The following is a 21,920-nucleotide window of genomic DNA, read 5'->3' on the forward strand; positions in this document are numbered from 1 at the left end:
AAATACTTCTTTAGTAGATCTTTGGGCAACTGGAACAAAATTCAACTCCAATGGTTGGTTCTGGAGGTCCACTTTATCAAATAAAGTGATGTTCCGAAGAGAGGCTAAAAGTCAATTAAATCAGAGTCGTACAGCAAGCTAATAACTGGTTAATGAACGCAGTGTTCTATTAACTGAGCTGCATGAGCGAATTACTCGGCTACAATCACAGTATCGGATGGATCAAAAGGACAAGATTCAGGTAGACAATAAAGTGTTTTTGTGGATTACACAAAGACTAGAGGTATGCTCGGAAGTTATTAATGCAGCTGATGTAGTCCTATGAGTCCCACTACCAACATCCACACCCCCTTTTCTTGGATAACATCCACTACCTTCTTGCTGTGCGGGGTGTAAAGTTCTCCCCCCTCCCACTGAACTTTGCCTGCTCTGTCTGGGCGCTCTCCCCCACCTCCTCATCTCAGATAAATCACCCCCCCATCACTTCCAGACCAGAGAAGTAAGGAGAGCGTGCACATACTTCTCTTCTATCAGGATACAGGTGTCTCTGCTGCTCAGCACCTGCAGGGAGGGCCACATCCACCATAGGACAAAAGGTTTGTCTTTTTTTTTGTTGCCAGGTGCATACTTATTCAAATAAAAAAATATGGTAAAGTGGGATGCAGTTACTAGATTTTATTCTTTGGCTATGAGAAGACAGCACAGTAGGGTAAGGGTGACCTTTCTGTTACTTTGTGGCACATGGAAGTGATTCTTAGAAACTTTTCAGACTGTTACATTGTATTGGCTGCATATTCTGCAGTTATAGATCTCACCTGAGACGTGATAATATTTAGAATTAGACCAGGATCAGTTACCTGTATGTCATGAGGACATAACGTCTTATGCAATTTCTTCACAATAAAGAAAAATGAACAAATGAAATTAGAATGGAATGTAACAAAGCAAGCCATTCACTTTCCTAACTTTTTAGCTGTTTGGACACCCAGGGCTTCCCTAGCGTAAGGGTTAGAGTGGTAAAATGATTGTAACTTGGTTAGAATATTAGTTTTAAAGAAATATGAAGCCGGTCATTTCACAGCAAGAAAATGTATGATATGTGTTTCTATGGAGAAAAAAAAATAATAATAATTATCTAGTATTATCTGGCATTCTTCATATTTTTTGTATGCCGCTGAGTTCAGATGTCCATGTATCTGATCTATTAACATATATTTATAATACTATGGCGCGTTACACATTTTGTATTAATAGGTTGCTACACAATATACCTAACAGCTAGAAAAGATCACTTTACGCTGTTTAATATTACAAGGATATTTGTAAAATTATACTTCTCATGATTTTTTTTCATCATGGTTTATGCGATAATATACATCACATACGTTATATAGTAAGTTTTTGTACGTTCACGTTGTAACGCTACTTGACTTTAGAAAACTATATATACACTGCACAAAATGACAAGATTTTTGGGGTCACGCTAATGTGTAACAATACGAATTCTCAACATTTTCAGCCTAATTTTTAGTTTAATAGTGAAATATTGCCAATTTATTGCCTTACATTTGTATTCTTTAAACCCACATGCATCCTCCCCCAATCTTGGATGGCCTCTCACCCCCAACATTCAGTGTTTGAAAGAATTATAACCCATTTTATTAAAAGCCTAACACTTACCCCCACAAAGAGGGGAGGGGATGTCAATACATAGTAGGGGGGCTGCTCCCTGGTGGTGATGTATGGGGGTAATATAAAGGTTCCTCATAAATTCCCGAATAAGCGACCATTCAGTTCCAGAATGGCCACCATTACATTACTTATGAGATGTGAGGAAGCCAGGCCGCTGTAGCATTAGCAGACATTGAGAGATAACGTATGCCTGTACTGATACAGTACCAATTACATCACTTTGAGGTAGTCAGGAGTCTGTACGTGAGCGGCATTTTGCAAAATACTAAGCAGATGCGGATTTTGCCTATTTACTGTACATTGGAATATGAAATGTATTATAATTGTTATTGCACGAATGCTCTTTGAAGCTGAGATCTGCCACAAAATAATTTTAAATTAATTCACAAATTGGAAGACATAACACATGATTATTTCAAGGTATGGAAGATAGACCTCTTATTTCAATCAGAAGATGACAGAGTTTAGTTGGCTATAATCTAATCTGAAAAGGGTACAATAGAAGAATAAAAAGGTTAGGACAGGTAAATTCATAGTGAACCTGATGGGACTTCTATTACACTGGTTAGAATATTCAATAATAGCATACCAAATTCATGACAATAAAAATGAAGAAAATTTTCTTTTTTTTTTTTTATTTACTTGGCAAATGCCTGGATTGTTAGACAGTTTGGTATATTTGTAATTTACTTGTCAAAAACAATATTAAAATACAAAATTAGTAATTTTTAGTTGTTGGATCAAAGGAATTTTGTTGTTTATGAGCCTGGGGGCCACAGTCTCAGGTAAAAGCTAGTGTAATTTTGTAATTACAGCGCAAATAACAGGGAAAGGATAACTGATCTTGCGAGGCAATTTTGAAAGCAAACTCCTAACATACCACGTAAAGAGTTGGCATTATTGGCGGTTATTCCTGGCCTCCATATCAAGAATCCTCCAACAGTCCAAACCAGGCTTGGACTGGTCCACAGGAAAACGGGAGAATCCTCCGGTGGGCTCCTGTGCAAGAGTGGGCCACCGCCCTCTTATATGAGCAGTGCTTGGCACAATACTCATGAATTACTATGTAAAGAAACAGGCGATGTCTTATTCATTTACCAATCTATGCAGTTCATTGCTATATAAATTTGGCATTGAGGATAATGTCACATTTGCAAGTAGTTAAAAAGTGGGGCCCTTTAGTTGGTTGCTGGTGGACCCTTGGCTCCCCAGTCCGACACTGGTCCAAACCCTGTGAACACTTTTTAACCCCAATGGGAAAATGACACTAGATAGTTAAATCTGCATCAATGCAGTGTACTGTAGTCACCTAAATTCAGAGGGAGCTGCAAGCCTGGACTAGCTGCCATATTCACTTCCTGCTCAGATTTCTCTATTCAAAATTACTTGACATACCAGGTAAGGTAATCATCAAATGTAAAAAAAAAAAACAAAGAAGTCAGGTTATATCAGGCCTATACACCAAGGTACACAGCAGTCAATATCATTAAAGATAAGTAATAAGTGTTCAATAACTGGATGATAACAGAGCAATAAGGCTGAGTGATCCGAAATAGTCAGTCATTGTTAGGATGTCATTGTCAGATCTGTCCTCATGTGACATCGACGACTGCTGTCTTAATTAGCACTCTCATATTACTAATAAGCTGTTGGGGGCCATGTTGGTGTGCCATTGTAAAAGAGGATTAGACATGTGAAAGGGGCTAGAAAAGTTCAAGTTAATGTTACATAAAGGTCATAGTCACTCATATGACTGCTCACCTAGTGTCTTCTACATTGATTTGTTCATTGTGAATTGACATCATTGACACACTTCAAAACGCTAAACTTTTCTACAAGTCTCTCTGTTATTCCATTCATTGCTTATTCTAGCTATTCTTCTGAGGGAATGTATGTAATCCCCTAAACAAAAGGATGCTGTGCCGGGCAGTCAGCTGAGCATGGTTATATAAGGTGGACTCTTTCTCGTCCAGTTTTAGGAGCAGTGAGTGGGAAACATTATGTCAAGTCTAGAGCCAAGCCCTGAGCCAGGACAAGATGACCTGCTTTATGATGACTGGTATATTGATGATCCCCAAGAACCAACAATACCACCCCATGAGTAAGTGGAACTTTTCTCTGCTTTGAAAGTCTTTGTTTATTATGAGAAACCATTTTAGTTGATATGTAACATGAACTAACAGCAAGTGATAAATATCAAAGTTTAATTTTGTTCTAGAATTATCTTACCGTGTTTTCCAACCATGTCTGATGGATTATACCACCTTATCCTTGCACCTGTATCAGTGAGTGTATAAAATTATTACTACTTTCTTTTGTTTTTTCTTATTACATCCAAATGATAAATACTGTAGGTTTGTGACATGTCTGGTACAATCTGGTGACCCCTTGACTATAACTACTACCCTACTCCTATGGGATAGAAGGACCATTAGGCACCAGGAATTAGATGTCACCTCCAACTACTCAAACGCGCCTTCAGACACCTCATCTCCATGCAATTCCCCATCACCTTAAACCGTGCAACATTTGTTGGGACAATTAAAATCAACTCTAGCGTCGTTTGAAAAAGACCCGCATGGGGTCAAAATGTCACACGCTTCTTGATTTTTTTTGCCTAAAAGTTATATATTTTTCTTTTTGTGGTGTCAATATTTTCATTTATTAAAAACTTTTGCAAATGATCGAGAGTGCAGCTGGTTTAACCTTGGTCTGTTGAAATTTGGATCAGTCCTGTTCAGCTAGCACCTCCTCCTCTCTACAAGATGTGTGCGCCTCCTTACTATTTCTCCACCCCCAACTACTGCACTTGCTAGAGTTACTTCTTAGCATATTGTATTTTTTTAAATATTGGCCAAAAGTAAGAAAAAAAATCAAAAAGAAAGTGAATCATGCATATGACACCTAGAATGGCTTCTTCTAGGCTTTACCTTTGCATTAACTTGTAAGCTAGTGATGTTAATGAAATCTAAATATTTCCTGCTAAATGACAGCTACATGCAATAAGAGTGCCTCCTTATATAGCCAGTTAGAATATATAATTACTTGCTTAGGTTATTTAAAATACAATCCAGGTGGTGATGGAAGCTTAGCTATTGGAACTTCTGTGTTGTTGAATATTAACAAGCATTACACACCTTAAAATGTGCTTTTGCGTATCATTTAGCTACCAACATGTTTTAGTCAAAATTCTCCATCAAAAAGATTTTTTTATTTTACATATCAAGAGCAGATTTATGGGAGGGTTGTGGAGGGTGTATCACGGAGTCAACTGTGCATCCCATAATCTATAAACTATTGCAGCCATTATGAATCAGAACCAGTTTTTTTACTTGTTCCTACTTGGACTTTTTTTTAAATGATACTGTTTGAAATGTAAACCAGTAACTGCATACATACTTTATATATAGTATTATAGCAAAAAAGTGCAGAGGGACTGCAAAAAGTAAAGTTTGTTTCATCATCTTCATTAGTTTAAATGAAAGCTAAATTTCATCAGGGTTCCATAGTTAAAACGCAGCTGCACAACATAGAGACATGTCAGAAGTTTTGATCTGTGGGGATCCAAGTGCTGCGACCTCCACTGATCACTAAAACTAAAGCGCAGAAATGCTTCACTCTAACACTGAGGAAGTACTCTTTCTATTAAGTCTGTTTTAAATCTGGCCATACACATTGTATAAGTGTTGGCTAAATAAGAGTTTGGCTGACATCCATATTCATCGGCAAGCTAAGCTCGCTCGAGCGCTCATGTATTCTCTGGCAGTAACTTATCTTCCCACCAAAAAAAGTATCGCTTGTAAAGAATTCATCTTTGTGATCCTTCTCCCCTTCCACATCATTTGTCAGGTGAAGTAGGGAGGCCCCAATATATATCAAATCCTTGTGAAATCAGCAGGATTGGTAATTTTAGTCTAATCTGCATGGGGACCTTTAGTGCCAAACAAGAGCAGTGTTCAGCTATGAGTTTTCGCTCCTTCAATTCAACATGTCTCTATCATTTGTCAAGTTTTCTTAAGAGTGCAGTTATCCCTTAAGAGTTTTTACCTGCCATTTACAGAAATGTAGAAGGTACATGTTTTACTACTATTTAGTATTCTATGTGAATTCAATTTCATTTCTATATTGTCATTAACTCTTCTTAATTTTATACATCTTTATAATTTATCACGCACATGTATCTTCTTCTAGCTATGTACATTGCTGCTTCTATGTTTCCTGGTTCGAAGGCAAAAACTTTGCACCTCTTTCTGTTGGGGCATCCCTGGTGTTCTAAGGTATTTTGTGGTCACCATCTCCCTCCCTGGTTTAAACCAATTCTCCATTCAGTCACTTTTTCTTCTGTATTGTTCATCATATTTATCTTTTATACTAATATTTACAGCCCTTTAAATCTCCTAGAAGGTTCTGGAAACAACTGGATACCATGTGCAGCTTTTGGGTTGCTGTTTTCATCAATCTTTCGGATGCTTTTAGACCCTACCGCTCTGAACTTCATGCCAACCAGTCATGGACCTTACAAAGGTATTCACTATACCATTCTACCTTCACAAAGTTTGATGGTCTTCTTGAGCTTAAAGGGAGTCTGTCACCCCATTTTAGCCCTATCAGATGCCGGCAACGCCATTAGGGGCTTATCTACAGCATTCTGTAATGCCGTAGGTAAGCCCCCGATGTAACCTAAAAGATAAGAAAAAAAGAGTTCGATTATACTCACCCCGGCGTTCGGTCCGGGCCGATGGGTGTCGCCATCCCGTCCGGCGCCTCCCATCTTCATACAATTATGTCCTCCTCCTTGTTTCTCCCTTGGCTCCGGCGCATGGGTACTTTATCTGTCCTGTTGAGTGCAGAGCAGAGTACTGCAGTGTGCACGCGCTGGACCTCTCTGACCTTTCCCGGCGCCTGCGCACTGCAGTACTTTACTCTGCCCTCAATAGGGCAGAGAAAGTACGCCTGCGCAGGAGCCGAGGGAGAAACAAGGAGGAGGACATCATCGTATGAAGAAGGGCGGTGCCGGACCGGACCGCGACACCCACCGCGCCCCCCCGGTGAGTATAATCTAACATGTTTTCTTATCTTTCAGGTTTCATCGGGGCTTATCTACAGCATTACAGAATGCTGTAGATAAGCCCCTGATGGCGGTGGCCGCAGCTTATAGCGCTAAAATGGGGTGACAGATTCCCTTTATCAGCAGTATAGCTAAAGAGATTGAAGAGGATGCAGTCAAAATTGAAATACCTCAACACAACAATATAACAAGTGGTTTCTCCAAAGTTATCAGAAAATGCTACTTTTAATGACTACTGCAGTCTCGGACAAGTATGTTTAATTTTTAGCAGAGCACAACTTGACTGTTACTACCTGCTGCTAATGTGATGCACTGCCAAATACCAACTTCTGGCACAGTATTCCTGATGAACGTTAGTCCTTATCTCATGGACAATGGCTTCCAGTTCAGTAATATTCTTCAGTTTGCATGCTGTAACCTCCTTATTCAAATCTCACCAAAGATTTTCTGTTGAGTTCAAGTCAGGCTACTGTGACGGCCACTTCAAAATCTTCCAGAACTTCTTCAGAAAAGTGAATGCTTTTAGGGATGTAGTAGTGTGAGGGAGGGCCAGGGCCATAGTCATGGCCAAGGACACCGGTATATCTGTATCCAGTCCTCCCATCACATGAAAATTATGTCCTTTACTCTGCATACCTGTGGCTTTAATTTCTGTGCCATCAGGGTCCTCTCTGCACTGCTGAAGGCTCCCTATAGACGGTTCCGCATGAATAGAGACAGTCCATTTCAACTTTCAAAAGAACAACTTTACTGGTTTCTTTACGCAGCACATCCATATTCTTCACAGCATTTACAACATGTTCCACATTGCACATTTCTTCTTCTTTCCCTGCACTTCTCTCTCTGTCACACAGCATGTACCCGGGTCGGACCGTATTGTACGGTTCCTCAGCATCATCCCTGTTCAGCTCTGTTATGGATAGACATTCCCTAGTCTGTTTCACCCCAGACATGAGAGTATCAGCCTCTGAAGTCAGATGCCACATGGTGACTGACTTGCCCTTCTGTATTGTCTCCTGTGAGGACACAGCATCCTCCCAGTCCAAACTCACTGCATCTGGGAGTTCCCTCAGCCGTTTTGCCCCAGATCTGAGGGCATCAACCCATGTGATAAGTTGCCACATTATGCTGCTGTGGCCCACTGCTGTTCTGGCTCGCTGCTGTTCTGGCCTGATGCTGTGGATGGCTGGGCTTCTCCCTTGACAAAAGTTGCGTTGTCACTGCTATCATTCCGGGCACTTAAGCTTGTGCAGGCTGTTTGGGCACCATGGCCTGACTAACTCCTTTGAGGAAGTTCTCCCTCTCTTAGCTGCAGCTGACCTCTCCTATATTTAACTATTTGCTACACTATACTATCTTACATTCACTTTACTGCCCCATCCAGTGGCCAGAAGTGAGTACTATACTTGCCCTAATAACAGATACACAACACAGCAATTATATACATTACATTATGCACATAATATTCACAGTATCAACCCAAAGGATGGGAGTGGAGTATTGACAGTCCCATACACCCCTTACAGTAGGAAGCATTGTTTGCAATTTCACAGTTAAAAGGACACTTGTTAAACTGACAGATATAGTACTGGAAAAAGGAAGAGGCTTTCATTCACTGTGCCACCAAACTCCTGAGAAGGCAGGTGATCAGAAGCACTCAAAGGAGCGCAAAAGACCTGCAGCAACATTTGGTGGCAGCAGGCACTTAGAGTTTTGGTACATCTATATGTACCTTAAATCTAAGATGTAACCTTTACTGACTCAAAAACTGTTAGGGCTGGCGGAACGCACCAAATGATAAAATACACTGTGTGCAGAATTATTAGGCAAATGAGTATTTTGATCACATAATCCTTTTTACACATGTTGTTCTACTGCAAGCTGTAGAGGCTTGAAAGCTAACCTACAATTATGTAAATCAGGTGATTTGCATCTCCGTAATGAGGTGGGGTGTGGTCTAATCACATCAACACCCTATATAAGGTGTGCTTAATTATTAGGCAACTTCCTTTTGTGAGATGTGTTGCAGAGGGATGCAGCAGTCTTGAAACTTTTGAAGTGTGATCACCGAACAATCAAGCGTTTCATGTCAAATATCCAACAGGGTCGCAAGAAGCATGTTGATAAAAAAAGGCGCAAAATAACTGCCCATGAATTGAGGAAAATCAAGCGTCAAGCTGCCAAGATGCCATTTGCCACCAGTTTTGCCATATTTCAAAGCTGCAACGTAACTGGAGTATCAAAAAGCACAAGGTGTGCCACACTCAGGGACATGGCCAAGGTAAGGAAGGCTGGAAAATGACCACCTTTGAACAAGAAACAAGATAAAACGTCAAGACTGGGCCAAGAAATATCTTAAGACTGATTTTTCTAAGGTTTTATGGACTGATGAAAAGAGAGTGATTCTTGATGGGCCAGATGGATGGGCCCGAGGCTGGATCAGTAAAGGGCAGAGAGCTCCACTCCGACTCAGACGCCAGCAAGGTGGAGGTGGGGAACTGGTATGGGCTGGTATCATCAAAGATGAACTTGTGGGACCTTTTCGGGTTGAGGATGGAGTGAAGCGCCACTCCCAGACCTACTTCCAGTTTCTGGAAGACACCTTCTTCAAGCAGTGGTACAGGAAGAAGTCGGTATCGTTCAATAAAAACATAATTTTCATGCAGGACAATGCTCAATCACATGCATCCAAATGCTCCACAGCATGGCTGGCCAGTAAAGGTCTAAAAGAAGAAAAAATAATAACATGGCCCCCTTGTTCACCTGATCTGAACCCCATAGAGAACCTGTGGTCCCTCATAAAATGTGAGATCTACAGGGAGGGAAAATAGTACACCTCTCCGAACAGTGTCTGGGAGGCTGTGGTGGCTGCTGCACGCAATGTTGATCGTAAACAGATGAAGCAACTGATAGAATCTATGGATGGAAGGCTTTAAGTGTCATCGTAAAGAAAGGTGGCTATATTGGTCACTGTTTTTTTTTTTTTTTGTATGTCAGAAATGTTTATTTCTAAATGTTGTGTTGTTATATTGGTTACCTGGTGAAAATAAACAGGTGAGATGGGTATATATTTGTTTTTTATTAAGTTGCCTAATAATTCTGTACAGTAATAGTTACCTGAAAAAACAGATATCCTCCTAATCTAAAAAAAACCCACTCCAACTTCCAAAAATATTAAGCTTTGATATTTATGAGTCTTTTGGGTTGATTGTGAACATAGTTGTTGTTCAATAATAAAAAGAATCCTCTCAAATACAACTTGCCTAATAATTCTGCACGCAGTGTAATAGTAAGGTGCGTTCACAGCCTGGGGTCCATTGTGCAGGGCTGGTAAACTGCTGCTTAGTAATGGCGGAAGTATAAAGTGGTATACAAAAGGTCACACGTGGGTTAACGTCACCCAGTGTGAACAGGGCGAACTCTGTTACCTCGCAGAGCCACACTACCGCAGAACATAAATGCCGGAGCCTGTTTAGCTCACAGAGCTCGGCAAAGGAGCGCACAGAATGCGGTCACAGAACTCTGCCCCAAGGACACGGGGTCAGAGTCCCTCTAGACCTTCTGAGCGCGTGGCGTCGCACCTGCGGACGCCACTATAGACGCTGACTATGGTGGAGTGTCGAGCACACGCACTGTGGCGTGCAGAGCCACTGGTGGACATTGATACCAGTCTCAGACTCTGCCTCTACCTACACCTAAGCCTGGGCGCTTAACAGGCTAGGCTGCACAACACATGCGTACCAAGGGTAGGGGTTTCGAGTCATTCACCAGAGACATTCATACATGCATACAACACTCACTCCTCATAGTCTGGTAATGCAGTCTATCAGTCTATACTAGCACATGGCCGAGCGGCCATGTGAACTTTTTATAGCAGCGTCTTTCCGGGACCTTCCTGACCTTCCTGATGGTCCAATCCGAGCTGGAGAAACACCTGAGCATGTGACCTCCGATCTCCAATGCGAGATCGTCCCACGGGCATGGTCAGTGGACCGAAAGGAGGACTTGGTCCCTGAAGTAGCTCTCTGCTGACCAGCATGCGTTGCAATAGCTGGACCAGAGGTGGCAGCAGCAACCAAACCCACGGAGCTGGTCTGAGCAGAGCGCCTAGATCGATGAGTCTGCTGAGCAACCTCTTCTGTGGTCGGAGAGGAATGGGAGACTACCGAATGCAAGGCTCGGGATTCCTGCTGTGCAGCGACAGGAACCCAACGCCAAGCAAAACAAAACTTGGCTCCTATAAGACCAACTGAAAAAAGCTACAGAAATTTTAGGGTTCTATTTGGGGAAGAAATGAAACAAAAACTGAATTTTGTGGGGCCTTTGGATCAGCATTATGTCTGGAAGAAGAAAATGAAAGCATGTACTTGTTGACAGCGGATTAATCTCTGTACTGTTCAGTAGTGAATACTATATGTTTATTCAGGAACAAAGATAACAGTTTACAACTGATATTTCTTTTAGCTTAGGATCTCATCTTGTCTGTCAGCTTGCAAAATGACAGTAAAAGTATGCTTCAGCTGCACACACAGTGTGAATTTCCTGTTTTTTTGTTTTGTTTTGTTTTTTTAACAATGAATTATTGGCAATATAACACGCTCTGTTAAACAGTACAAAATAATAGTTGATGAAACATACACAATAATAAGAATTATTTCAACAGCACTAAAAAAAAAACAAAAAAAAACACTGCCTACAATGAATCATCACGGTAACATGGTGATGCTCTAGGGCTGCTTTGCTTTTTCTGACATATTAAACCTGCTGCCTGTGAAGGGCAGCAAGATTGATTCACTCAAATATCAATAATTGTTGGGAGAAAACATCATGTTTTCTGTGAGGAAGCTGACGCTTGACTATTCCAATGACAGCTAACAGGAAATCATCCGAAGCATAACTCAAAGACCAGTTGGCTTGGTTTCAGTCAGTAGTCACACTAGCGTTTAACATGGCCAAGTTATGTCCAATAAAATACTGCATCGCACTCAGCGCAGTGTTAGACTATTGGGCAGTTCACATCTGAAATTATCTTCTCTCGCCAATTTGACATGAGACAACTATTGCAACATGCTGCGATTGGCAGCGAGACTTGGCTCGATGAATCTCTGGTGCATGTGAAACATCAGACTGTACTCGGATGTGGTTCCAGTGCAGTCCAAAATGCACCGAGTCAGGCCATGGAGGAGATGGAGGACAGTAGCATGACACTCCGCTCACTCTCACAGCAGAGCAGAAGCGTAGTGTCATTAGCATATTGCATTCGATGCTCTTGCATTGGATGCCATACGCTGTTGTGATTCCAGCCTTAGAAGAAATAATGAAAAGCCATCACAGTCACCTGAGTCCATGGATAATCTGTGGCGAGATTAGAAGATGGTGGTTGCAGCGTGTAAACTCAAAAATATTCGTGAATTGGAAGTCATTGACTGTGAGGAATGGGCTATGATTCCTCAGGAATGCTGCAAGAAACTGGTGTCTGGCTATGCATCACAATGGTAGAAGGTCATAACAGGTTCCTAAGTAATAATGACGCTTGTTATGAAGAGGTTGTGTAATTCTGAGACTGCAGTAATAATTAAAAGTGGACTTTGTGCTATATTTGGACTATATTTGGAGAGATTACTTACTAAAGATAAGCAAATTGATTCTATGTGCATCAAATTCATGAAGAGTTTTTAGGAATTCACTGTACCCAGGGAATTCTAACAATTTAAGAATCAATTGCCCAAATCTTCAGATGTAGCTGCTGCCATTTTACAAATTACAGAAGATTGATCATCCATAGCATAGAAGGCTCAAATGACCCTGGGTGCAGCCAGGTGAACTTCCCCATAGTGCCTTGCAGCTATCACATCATAAGGTATAGTACAGCCTGTCATAAAGAGATCGCAGCAGCCATTTTGGGGTGAATCTGGATAGTGAGAAGGTATCACAGCTCACTGCTTAGTCATAGAGGTAATGAGAGAAAGCCATAATACAGTAAATAAACATTACAGATAGTGTGTGGCAAGGTTACCATACATTGACCTATAGCCATGTATGTTAAAGGTCACTTTGCCATTACTAAGGCTGGGTTTGTGCTAAAGAGCTTGAAATTGATTGGGTATAGTCCACTGAGACCTTAGAGTGTTATACATGTCTCTTCAGGGAATTTGGAGTATTTGCAATTTGTAGTGAATCAATTTGACAATCAAATTTTTTGTAAAAATTAATCGAAGCTTGCAAGTTTGAATTTCAGTTTTTGGGGTTGAGGTGTTTAAATTGTTCTTCTTTGATAGGTTTATTGCAAAAGCAGAAAGCTTATACATTTTGCTAATACACCTAATTTTCAATGGGTGGAATATTTTTTGTGCAACCGTATGTGTAATTTTAAAATTTGCTAATGTTAAATACTTTGCGTCAAACAATGATCTGAAAATTCTTCTTAAAGGGAATCTGTCACCCCATTTTTGGCCTATGAGCTGCGGCCACCGCCATCAGGGGCTTATCTACAGCATTCTGCAATGCTTTAGATAAGCCCCCGATGTAACCTAAAAGATAAGAAAAACAAGTTAGATTATACTCAACGGGGGGCGTGGTCCGGTGCGGTTGGTGTCATGGTCCGGGTCCTCCCATCTTCTAGAGATGACATCATCCTACTTACTTCTGCCGTGGCTCCTGCGCAGGTGTACTATATCTGCCCTGTTGAGGGTAGAGTGAACTACTGCAGTGCACAGGTGCTGGGAAAGGTCAGGGAGGTCCGGCACCTGCACACTGCAGTACTTTACTCTGCCCTCAACAGGGCAGAGAAAGTATGCCTGCACAGGAGTCCCGGCAGAAGTAAGAAGGAAGACGTCATCTCTAGAAGATGGGAGGCGCCGGACCGGACCGCGACACCCATCGGACCGAACCACCGGGTGACTATAATCTAACTCGTTTTTCTTATCTTTCAGGTTACTTTGGGGGCTTATCTACAGCATTACAGAAGAGCAAAAATGGGGTGACAGATTCCCTTTAAAACAGAAAATTGTACCAAATAAAAGTAAAATCACTGTTACATGTGATCAATTAATGTTGCACACATTACTTGTAATAATAAAGTTAAAGGAGATTTATTCTTTTGGAAAATCCCTGTCCCTCAACCTGAGCTTTGTTTCTAACCTTCCCCAGGTCTAAGCTCAGTCCCTACTGCTGCTCCCCGTATCTGTTCTTGTCTTCAGCACTGACATCACATCAAGAACGCTGCTGTCAGTAAGTAACTGAACTGAGCGACTCTGCCCTAGTTGGTGTTACGAGCCACTCAAAGTTTCTGAGCTCAGATATTAACTGTTGCACTGTCCACTTGACATCAGTGCTGCAGACATAGAATCATAGAATCGTAGAGTTGGAAGGGACCTCCTGGGCTATCTGGTCCAACCCCCTGCTCAAAGCAGGATTCGCTAAATCATCCCAGCCATCAACAGAGACCATTAACAACTCTGGAAACTAAGGCTGCAGATTCTGCTGCGGATCCACAGCGTTTCAGGCTCTGCGGGTCCGCAGCAGATTTAGGTGCGTTGTACAGCACCATTGTTTTCAATAGTAAACTGAAAAACGCTGTGCACATGCTGCAGCTTTTTCCACGCGGATTTGCTATGTGTTCAAATCCGCAGCATGTCAATTCTTTGTGCGGATTCCGCTGCGGTTTCACACCTTCTCGATTGTAGAGGTGTGAAACCGCAGGGCTCAGCCGCAGGCTAATCCGCAGGTCTTTTGACCTGAGATTTTACCTGCAGCTTTTTACAAATCCGCAGGACCAAAATCTACGTGTGCACATAGCCTAAGCCCAGACCTGGAGAGGTTAAGTAAAGCCCTGTGTGTTATTTTAGAAACAAACTGAAGCAGGGGATACAGGGGTTTTCGATAACTGGAAAACTCATTTAATGCATTAAAAATATTCTGATGACACAATTCAATACCAATGTTCATCTAATTTTTGTTGCCCTCTTTTTTTTTATTTTCTCATGGAATATAATATTATGTATCTGCAGAGCTTTGGAAAATCTTTGCTCTTTTCTATTACCCTGCACTGTATTACCCACTTCTGGCAAGTAACAGTGTGCAAAAAATAACTGGTTATGTAGCTGGAACCATCTTATCATGGATGCACTGTGGGGCATTAATATGGCAGAAGGCGGAATGTCCACAGACAACACAGGTAAGCCAAAGAAAATAAAACAATGCTAGGTAAATGGAAAAAAGTGGAAAACCATGGTAAGGATAATAGTAAATTACTAGTAAAATACTTTAGCCTAAACTTAGAAAAGGGTGCTAAACTTGAGAAGGGTGCTAGTTCCTCTGGAGCCAACCACCGAGCTCCTGTAGACCAGTAGTAGGCAGAATGAAGGAGCTGCACTCCTAAAGGCACATAGAGATACTTCAAATAGGATTTTTTGTCAGTATTTCATATCCATTGGTTACACTGGGGTAAGTACAGTATTATGCCTAACGTTTCAGGCGAAAACCCTTCTTCAGATGAATAGTCTATGTTCAATGCATATTGGTCAAAGGAGTCCAGGTTGCAGGGTAGGATTCACCGCAAGCAGGATGATTGGTTTTCACTCAAAATGTTAATGTAATACTGTACTTACCACTGTCTCACCAATGGATATGAAATACTGACAATAATCCTATTTGAAGCATTTCAAGTACTTTTAGGTGTGCAGCTCCTTCACTCTGTCTAATATCAGATTAGTGGTGGCTTCGGTGGCAGACATACGTGTCATAGCTGGGCAGATGTTTATGTGCATACCTGTACATGTACAGCAGGTAGCAGTTAAGCTCCAGTTTTTTCCATGTAGACTAAAAGCACACAACCAAAAAAGACTCCATCTGGATTTAATGTGAATTGCTATGGTTTGGTGGTTTAGTGCTTCACTTGTACTAGAAGCACAACTACAGTCATTCGTGGTGAGGCTTTGTGGGTTTTCCTGGTGTGCAATTCTCTGCCATGTGACAAGAACCAGCCACAATATCTGAAGAAACCTAACTCTGTGCAATAGATAACAAGTCTAATGATTTTTTTTCTCTTTCAACTCTCAGTTCTATAGATATTACTCCCTATTAGCAACTGTGCCCCAGATCTGCTGCCTTCTTCTGCTAAGTATCATCTATCCTACGCTTGTCCTTCAAAAAGTTCGCCAGCCCTCTCCCACCGAGCAGGTAGGTAGCAATCTCTTTTCTGCATAGATTGCGTGCTTAGAATAGAGGCTTATACTGTATGCAATGCGCCATGCTGTGTTTAAGAATGACTGACAGCTTGAAAAGATGTCTGGCAAGATTTCTTTTGCGCTGTATAAAAATAGCGGGGTTTAGTGTGAGCTGGCATCAACTGAGTTATGTCCTGCTGTGGGTATTAATGGAGGGATTGGGTTGTTGGATTCTGGTATTTTTTTTCTTAATGCTGGACTATTGTTCGCGTATGTTAATGTACCTTACTTCTCTATATAGGAGAATTATTGACGAGGTGATTGGTGCGTTAAAGCGTTGTATTTCCTTCTCTACGCTTTTTTTATTAAAACAAACAGCTAACTTATCAACTACTAAAGCGAAATCTCCTTCTTACTTCACATCACAAGGCAGACATCTTCAGTAAAGTTTTATACCGATGCCTTCCCCAATCTACTTGGCTATTCTACATACTTGTATCTTCTGTCATTTGGCAGGTTCAGTTGTATTATATCATACTGTAATTGTTAAAAGCATTCTTGGGATGGAGGCTGCAACTGGAAGAGTACACCAATAGCAGAGCCACCCACTGTGCCCCCATAATGGAGCCAGCGTCAGTGCTTGCTCCTTTTATATATGATGCCAAGCTACATATTTTAAAGTGCCAGTCATAATGCACCCATAACAGTAAGAGCGCAGTGACCCCGTAACAGAACCAGCCACAGTGCCCTCATAATCGTGCAAGCCTCAACGCTCCTTTTATATATGATGCCAAGCTACATTACAGTGCCAGTCACAATGCACCCATAACAGTGAGAGCACAGTGACCTCAAAACTGGCCAGCCATAGACCTCGCAACAGAGCCTCCCACTTCGCCCCAATAACGGAGCCGACATCAGTGCTGCTATTATATATTGTGCCAAACTACGTTATAGTGCCAGTCACAATGCACCAATGACACTGAAAGCACAGTGACCACAAAACTGGCCAGACACAGATATAATCATCATCATCGGCTGCCAAATGTCACCTGATATACATAAAGCATGTGGCAGAGGTTATCATGACTCACAATGCACTATCCTGATAACTTGTCACTAGTAAAGTAACATTGCACAAGCCATTGACCGATGTCAATTTAGGCTATGTTCACACTAGGCGTTTTTTCAGGTTTTTTTATGCAAATTTTCAGCTGTGTTTTACAGTACCAGCTATGTCTATGAGATTTCAGAAATCCCATGCACACAGCTTTTTTTGTCCTCAGTATTTTGCGCTTTGCATGGGTTTTTTTTTTTGGACAATAGAGCTTCTCCTTTCTTTCAGTGTTTTTTTTCTGCGTTTTTCACCCATTGGTGGTGAAAAAATGGTGAAAATCTGCATCAAAAAACTCAAGTACCCGGTTTTGCACTTTTTTTGTGCCAAAACCTGGTTAAACAGAATGAGATTTTTTCTTTGCACCAAACTTGCAAGAGACAAACGTAGCATGAAAAAAATTGCAGGAAAAAAAAAGCACAAGAACCGCTGCAAAAAACGTTTTGTCACAGCTTCTTTCCTGCCAAGACATCAAATTTTGCTGAAGATAAAAAAGCAGCAAAAACGCCTTGTGTGAACATAGCCTTACACTTTTTTGTATCTATCCTTGTGCAGTGTTATTGGAGTCAAGATTACTTTTGTTACATCTTTAGTGAGTTGTGGATTTCATTCACTTTGAAATATTAATAGTGACCTAATTGTAATTGATTCATGCCATAGTCTATTCGTATAGTTATCTCCATGGTATATTTCATGATAGAGCTCACTGGTGTTCATATAGATTAGGTGATCTTATGGAGTGTAGAAGGACATACTGTGGACGTACTCCTGCTGTAGATAGAAGTGGACCTATAACTACACACTGCCGTCCTCTTACCATCCTGAATCCTGGCAATCTGTGCCTGGGAGAAAGTTGGCATTGCTGCAGCCCACATTAGATGTTACCTAAGTCATATCCATGTAAAGGGATTTCAAGTGGGGAGCGAAGTCCCACTGAATAGACTCATTGTCCCAAAAATCTGTCCCATGTGATTAATCAGCCTGGTTTCCCATGGTGACTGGCTGTTACTTAACGCAGACTTTATCTGATTAATTATCAGGTGATGTGAATATAGTGGATGGGTGCAATTTAGGTTACATTTATGTAAAATAGATCCTTTCTACATGTATTTCTTTCTGTTACATTTCTATAGAATCTGTTCAAAGTTTTTTGTAGTGACTTTCAAGGGCATCTGATTTTTCTGCAATTTCTAAAAGCACTTAATTCTTTTCTAACTCTGCTGAGCTGTAGGTATCTCTGGAAATATTACCAAGGTCACTGTTTGTTTTTTCAATCTTCTGAATGTATGTGCTCTCCTGATTTGTTGGGAGATTTATACTCTGTTCACACATTGTTTTTTTTTTTTTTTGCTGCTTTTTTTTCTGCAGCCAAAATCTGATCTCATGGCAGTAAAAAGCTGCAGCAAAAAAGCAGATTTTGCTGCCTTTTTTCTGCTTTTCTTGCTTTGTTTTTGCTGCGTTTTCAGGATACCAAAGTTCAGCTTTGCTTCCACCTTCCAAGCATGAACAATACAAGGTACAATGTTGTGAACTCTCTCGATTTGACTTCTGAGTCGGGGCTCCCTCTGATGGTTACTGTGGGTAGCAGAGCTGGCCGAAGTCTGCCACTTGACGACGATGATTGGAAATCTGGGGTTACTGACTGGAGTATTTAAGTGAGCAGGCTTTCTTCAGTGGCTGCTGGTGATGAGTTTCTCCCTGTGAATTCTGAGGTCTGCTGTCTCCAGCCTGATCCTGCATTTTTCAGTTAAGTTGTTCATTTGCTAATCCTTTGCATCTGATCTGGTTTTGCCTCTTTCTGCTTTACTGTGAGGGTTCAGTGCGCTCCCTGCTGGGGCTGGGCTGGATCCCGCTCCATATGTTACAGCTTATGTCAGTTTGTTCAGTCCCCTGTTATATTAGTCTTTTTTGCTTTGCTGCCAGTTCTCGCCAGAATGCTGATATAGTGGGGGAGAGGTCGTGAGACCTCAGTGTTTTATGTACATCAGGCGTGTTGGATTTTTTAGGGTTTTTGCGTGATTGCAGACAGTGTCTTTCCTTTCCTAACCTATCTAGTCAGTTTGGGCCCCATCATTTGCTCAGTCTATTTTCTGCTTGCATTTGTGTCTCATCTTGTCTTACCGACAATATACGTTTGGGGGCTATCTATTCCTTTGGGGTTCTACTCCGGGGCAGTTTAGATTTCACCTTTCTTGCTTTAGGCTTAGTTAGCTCTCCGGCTGTGCCGAGGCATCTAGGGCATCGTAGATACGCTCCACGGCTACTGCTAGTTGTGTGGATAGGATTAGGGGTCTGCAATCCGCTAGGTTACCAACCTTTCTGGTTTCCTGGTGGCCTAGCCTATTCCTGCCATCCTCCTCGGTGACCAGTTCATAACAGAACAAGTTCTTAGGTCACCAATGCAAGACATGAATCCATAAAATATTTTATGTAAAAATAGAAGGGGGGCAGTTGAATTGGTAGGCCATTGTTTACTTTGACATATTGGTAGGGCATTGAGTTGGTTAGGCATTGTTTACTTTCACACATTTCACTAATTTAGTTAAGCTCTACTAATACTAACATCCATGATTATGTGAGGACACCAACACATTATGGTTTAAACTTGGGAAAATAAAAAAATCAATGAGTTTTAAATCCTGCTGTAATTTTTCATCACCAAAAAACGCTACAAAAACTGGTGCTTTCTATGGGTGAAAAAACGCTACAATAAAGCTGAAAGTATTAGGGTATGTGCAAACGCTGCGGATTCTGCTGCGGATCCGCAGCAGATTTGGCCCTGCGGATCCGCAGCAGATCCACAAGCAATGTACAGTACCATGTTAGCCTATGGGATTTTAAAACCGCAGTGCCCACGGTGCGGATTTTTCTGCGCGGATTTGCTGCGGTTTTAAATCCACAGCACATCAATTCTTTCTGCGGATTCCGCAGTGGTTTGACACCTGTTCCATTGTCCAGGTGTCAAACCGCAGGGGAAAACCGCTGGGAAATCCGCATGAAAACTGCAGGTCACTTTACCTGCGGTTTTACCTGCAAATCCCCGCGGAAAAATCTGCAGGTGAATCCGCACTGTGTGCACTCACCCTTAATGTGCTGCCGTTTTCAAAAAAGCAGCGGTTTTCCAATTCAGTCAGTAATTAAAAAAATAAGTGCATGCATGAGATTTCAGAAATTTCATAGATTTTGCTGGTACTGTAAAATGCAGCTTTTAGTTAGCATAAAAAATGCAACAGAAAGCGCAGCAAAAAAATGATGTGTGAACTTAGCCTTAATAAGCATAACGTACCAATAATCTACTTTACCAGTTCAATGGAGAACATCACGTGGTATGGTAGCGGTTTGGCTAATATGTTTCATAAACTGTAGCAAATTTATGAATATTCGTACTGTTAAAATTAGTATAAATGTACTTCAGTGCTGAGATGCCACAATAATTGGGAATTTCACCAACTTGTATAATCATGCATACTCAATCAGTATGGATAAAGCTTCCACTTTTGACAATTGCACATGCCTAACATTAACACTTCTGCCTAATTGTATTTTTTGCCTATTTAGAGGGATCCATTGGAGAGTCCTTAACCCTTACCAAGCTTTATTTAACCCTCTACTTGATTTTTCATAATTGAATTCCTCATGAATTATATTATCCACTTTGTTATGCAGATACAATACACAAATCAGTCATTTTCCCTAATAGTCCTGCTGGCAGAATGTATGCATCGTTTGCTGCATTATACCTGTCCTCCAATATTTGCGGGTGATTAGCTGTGCTGTGTGGGGCATGAAAATTGCTGTGGCAACCGTTTCCAGAGTGTTACTGCTCTCTTGAAGCATAAAGCACAGCTTCCGGCAGGCAACCATTTAGAATAAGCATAAAGTGCACATTTATTTTTATAATGTAATCCTTATTCTCTGTTCTCAATAGTTATTTTTGGGCAACGTTAAATGCATATAATATGGCACCAAAGCATTGATGTGACCCATTCAAATGTTACAAAAATTTAAAAAAAAAAAACAGCCATTCAAAAAAATTGCTTAAGAAAACCCCAACAAAAGACATTTACAAATAGATTCAGGATACGCTGAACAACATGCAAAACGATCTTCAAGGGAAGTAAACGCTGGCGTTTCCTGAAGCGGTTTCCACTTGAAGACCTTGTCATTTTCGCCCACCTAAAGAAAAAGGTGGTGTGAACATACACTTAAATGTAGTAGTAATAATAATAATACATCTTTATTTATATAGCGCCAACATATTCCGCAGTGCTTTACAATTCAACAGTTCATATACAAGTTATAAGTATCAGCGTTAAAGATAATGCAATAATTAAACCAAAGATAATGATGACCCTGCTCGTGAGAGCTTACAATCTACAATGAGGTGGGAGGGGGTGGAGGTACAAAGTATAGGTGAGTATTTACAATGATAGTCCAGCCATCTTGAGGGAATGGGGACAGATAAAGGTTGCAGGAGATGGTCACCAGCCAGTATGTGGTGCTTTTGGGTGCAGTGGAGTTTGATGGAGCGTACGTGATAGGCCACTCTAAACAGATCTGTTTTTAGGGAGCTCCTAAAACTATCTAAGTTGTGGTTAGTCCTGATTTCTTGGGCTGGAGCATTCCAGAGGATTGGTGCAACTCGTGAGAAATCTTGGAGCCGGGATTGGGAGGTACGGATTAGTGCGGATGTTAAGGTACTGTCACACTAAGCGATATCGCTAGCAAAATCGCTATAACTTGTGACGTTAAAGCAATATTGCTAGCGATATCGCTGTGTCTGATAATTACCTACGACCCGCTCCACCACTGGTTATCGCTGATCGCGCGAGAACATCCTGGGCCGCTTCTCGTCGTCAGCTTCCTGCGGCGCTTCCTGTGG

General features: G+C 41.3%; 1 protein-coding gene across 4 annotated transcripts in view; it reads left to right on the forward strand.

The window, feature by feature from the left end:
- The window catches only part of STRA6 (signaling receptor and transporter of retinol STRA6), a 219,810-nt gene that overhangs the window by 63,316 nt on the left and 134,574 nt on the right, over window positions 1–21,920 (forward strand). Inside the window, exons 1-7 of one of the 4 annotated variants that reach the window (XM_073579468.1) lie at window positions 493–596; window positions 3,666–3,793; window positions 3,911–3,977; window positions 5,884–5,969; window positions 6,077–6,216; window positions 14,770–14,936; window positions 15,821–15,940. In XM_073579468.1, the coding sequence (XP_073435569.1) occupies window positions 3,693–3,793; window positions 3,911–3,977; window positions 5,884–5,969; window positions 6,077–6,216; window positions 14,770–14,936; window positions 15,821–15,940 (681 nt within the window). In that variant the 5' untranslated portion in view covers window positions 493–596; window positions 3,666–3,692. Of the gene's footprint in view, window positions 1–492; window positions 597–3,663; window positions 3,794–3,894; window positions 3,978–5,883; window positions 5,970–6,076; window positions 6,217–14,769; window positions 14,937–15,820; window positions 15,941–21,920 lie in introns of those variants that run through there. The other 3 variants (XM_073579469.1, XM_073579470.1, XM_073579471.1) reach the window with 3 other exon arrangements.

Source organism: Dendrobates tinctorius, unplaced genomic scaffold, assembly GCF_039654945.1.
Source record: "Dendrobates tinctorius isolate UK_male_01 unplaced genomic scaffold, ASM3965494v1 ptg000062l, whole genome shotgun sequence".
NCBI lineage: Eukaryota > Metazoa > Chordata > Amphibia > Anura > Dendrobatidae > Dendrobates > Dendrobates tinctorius.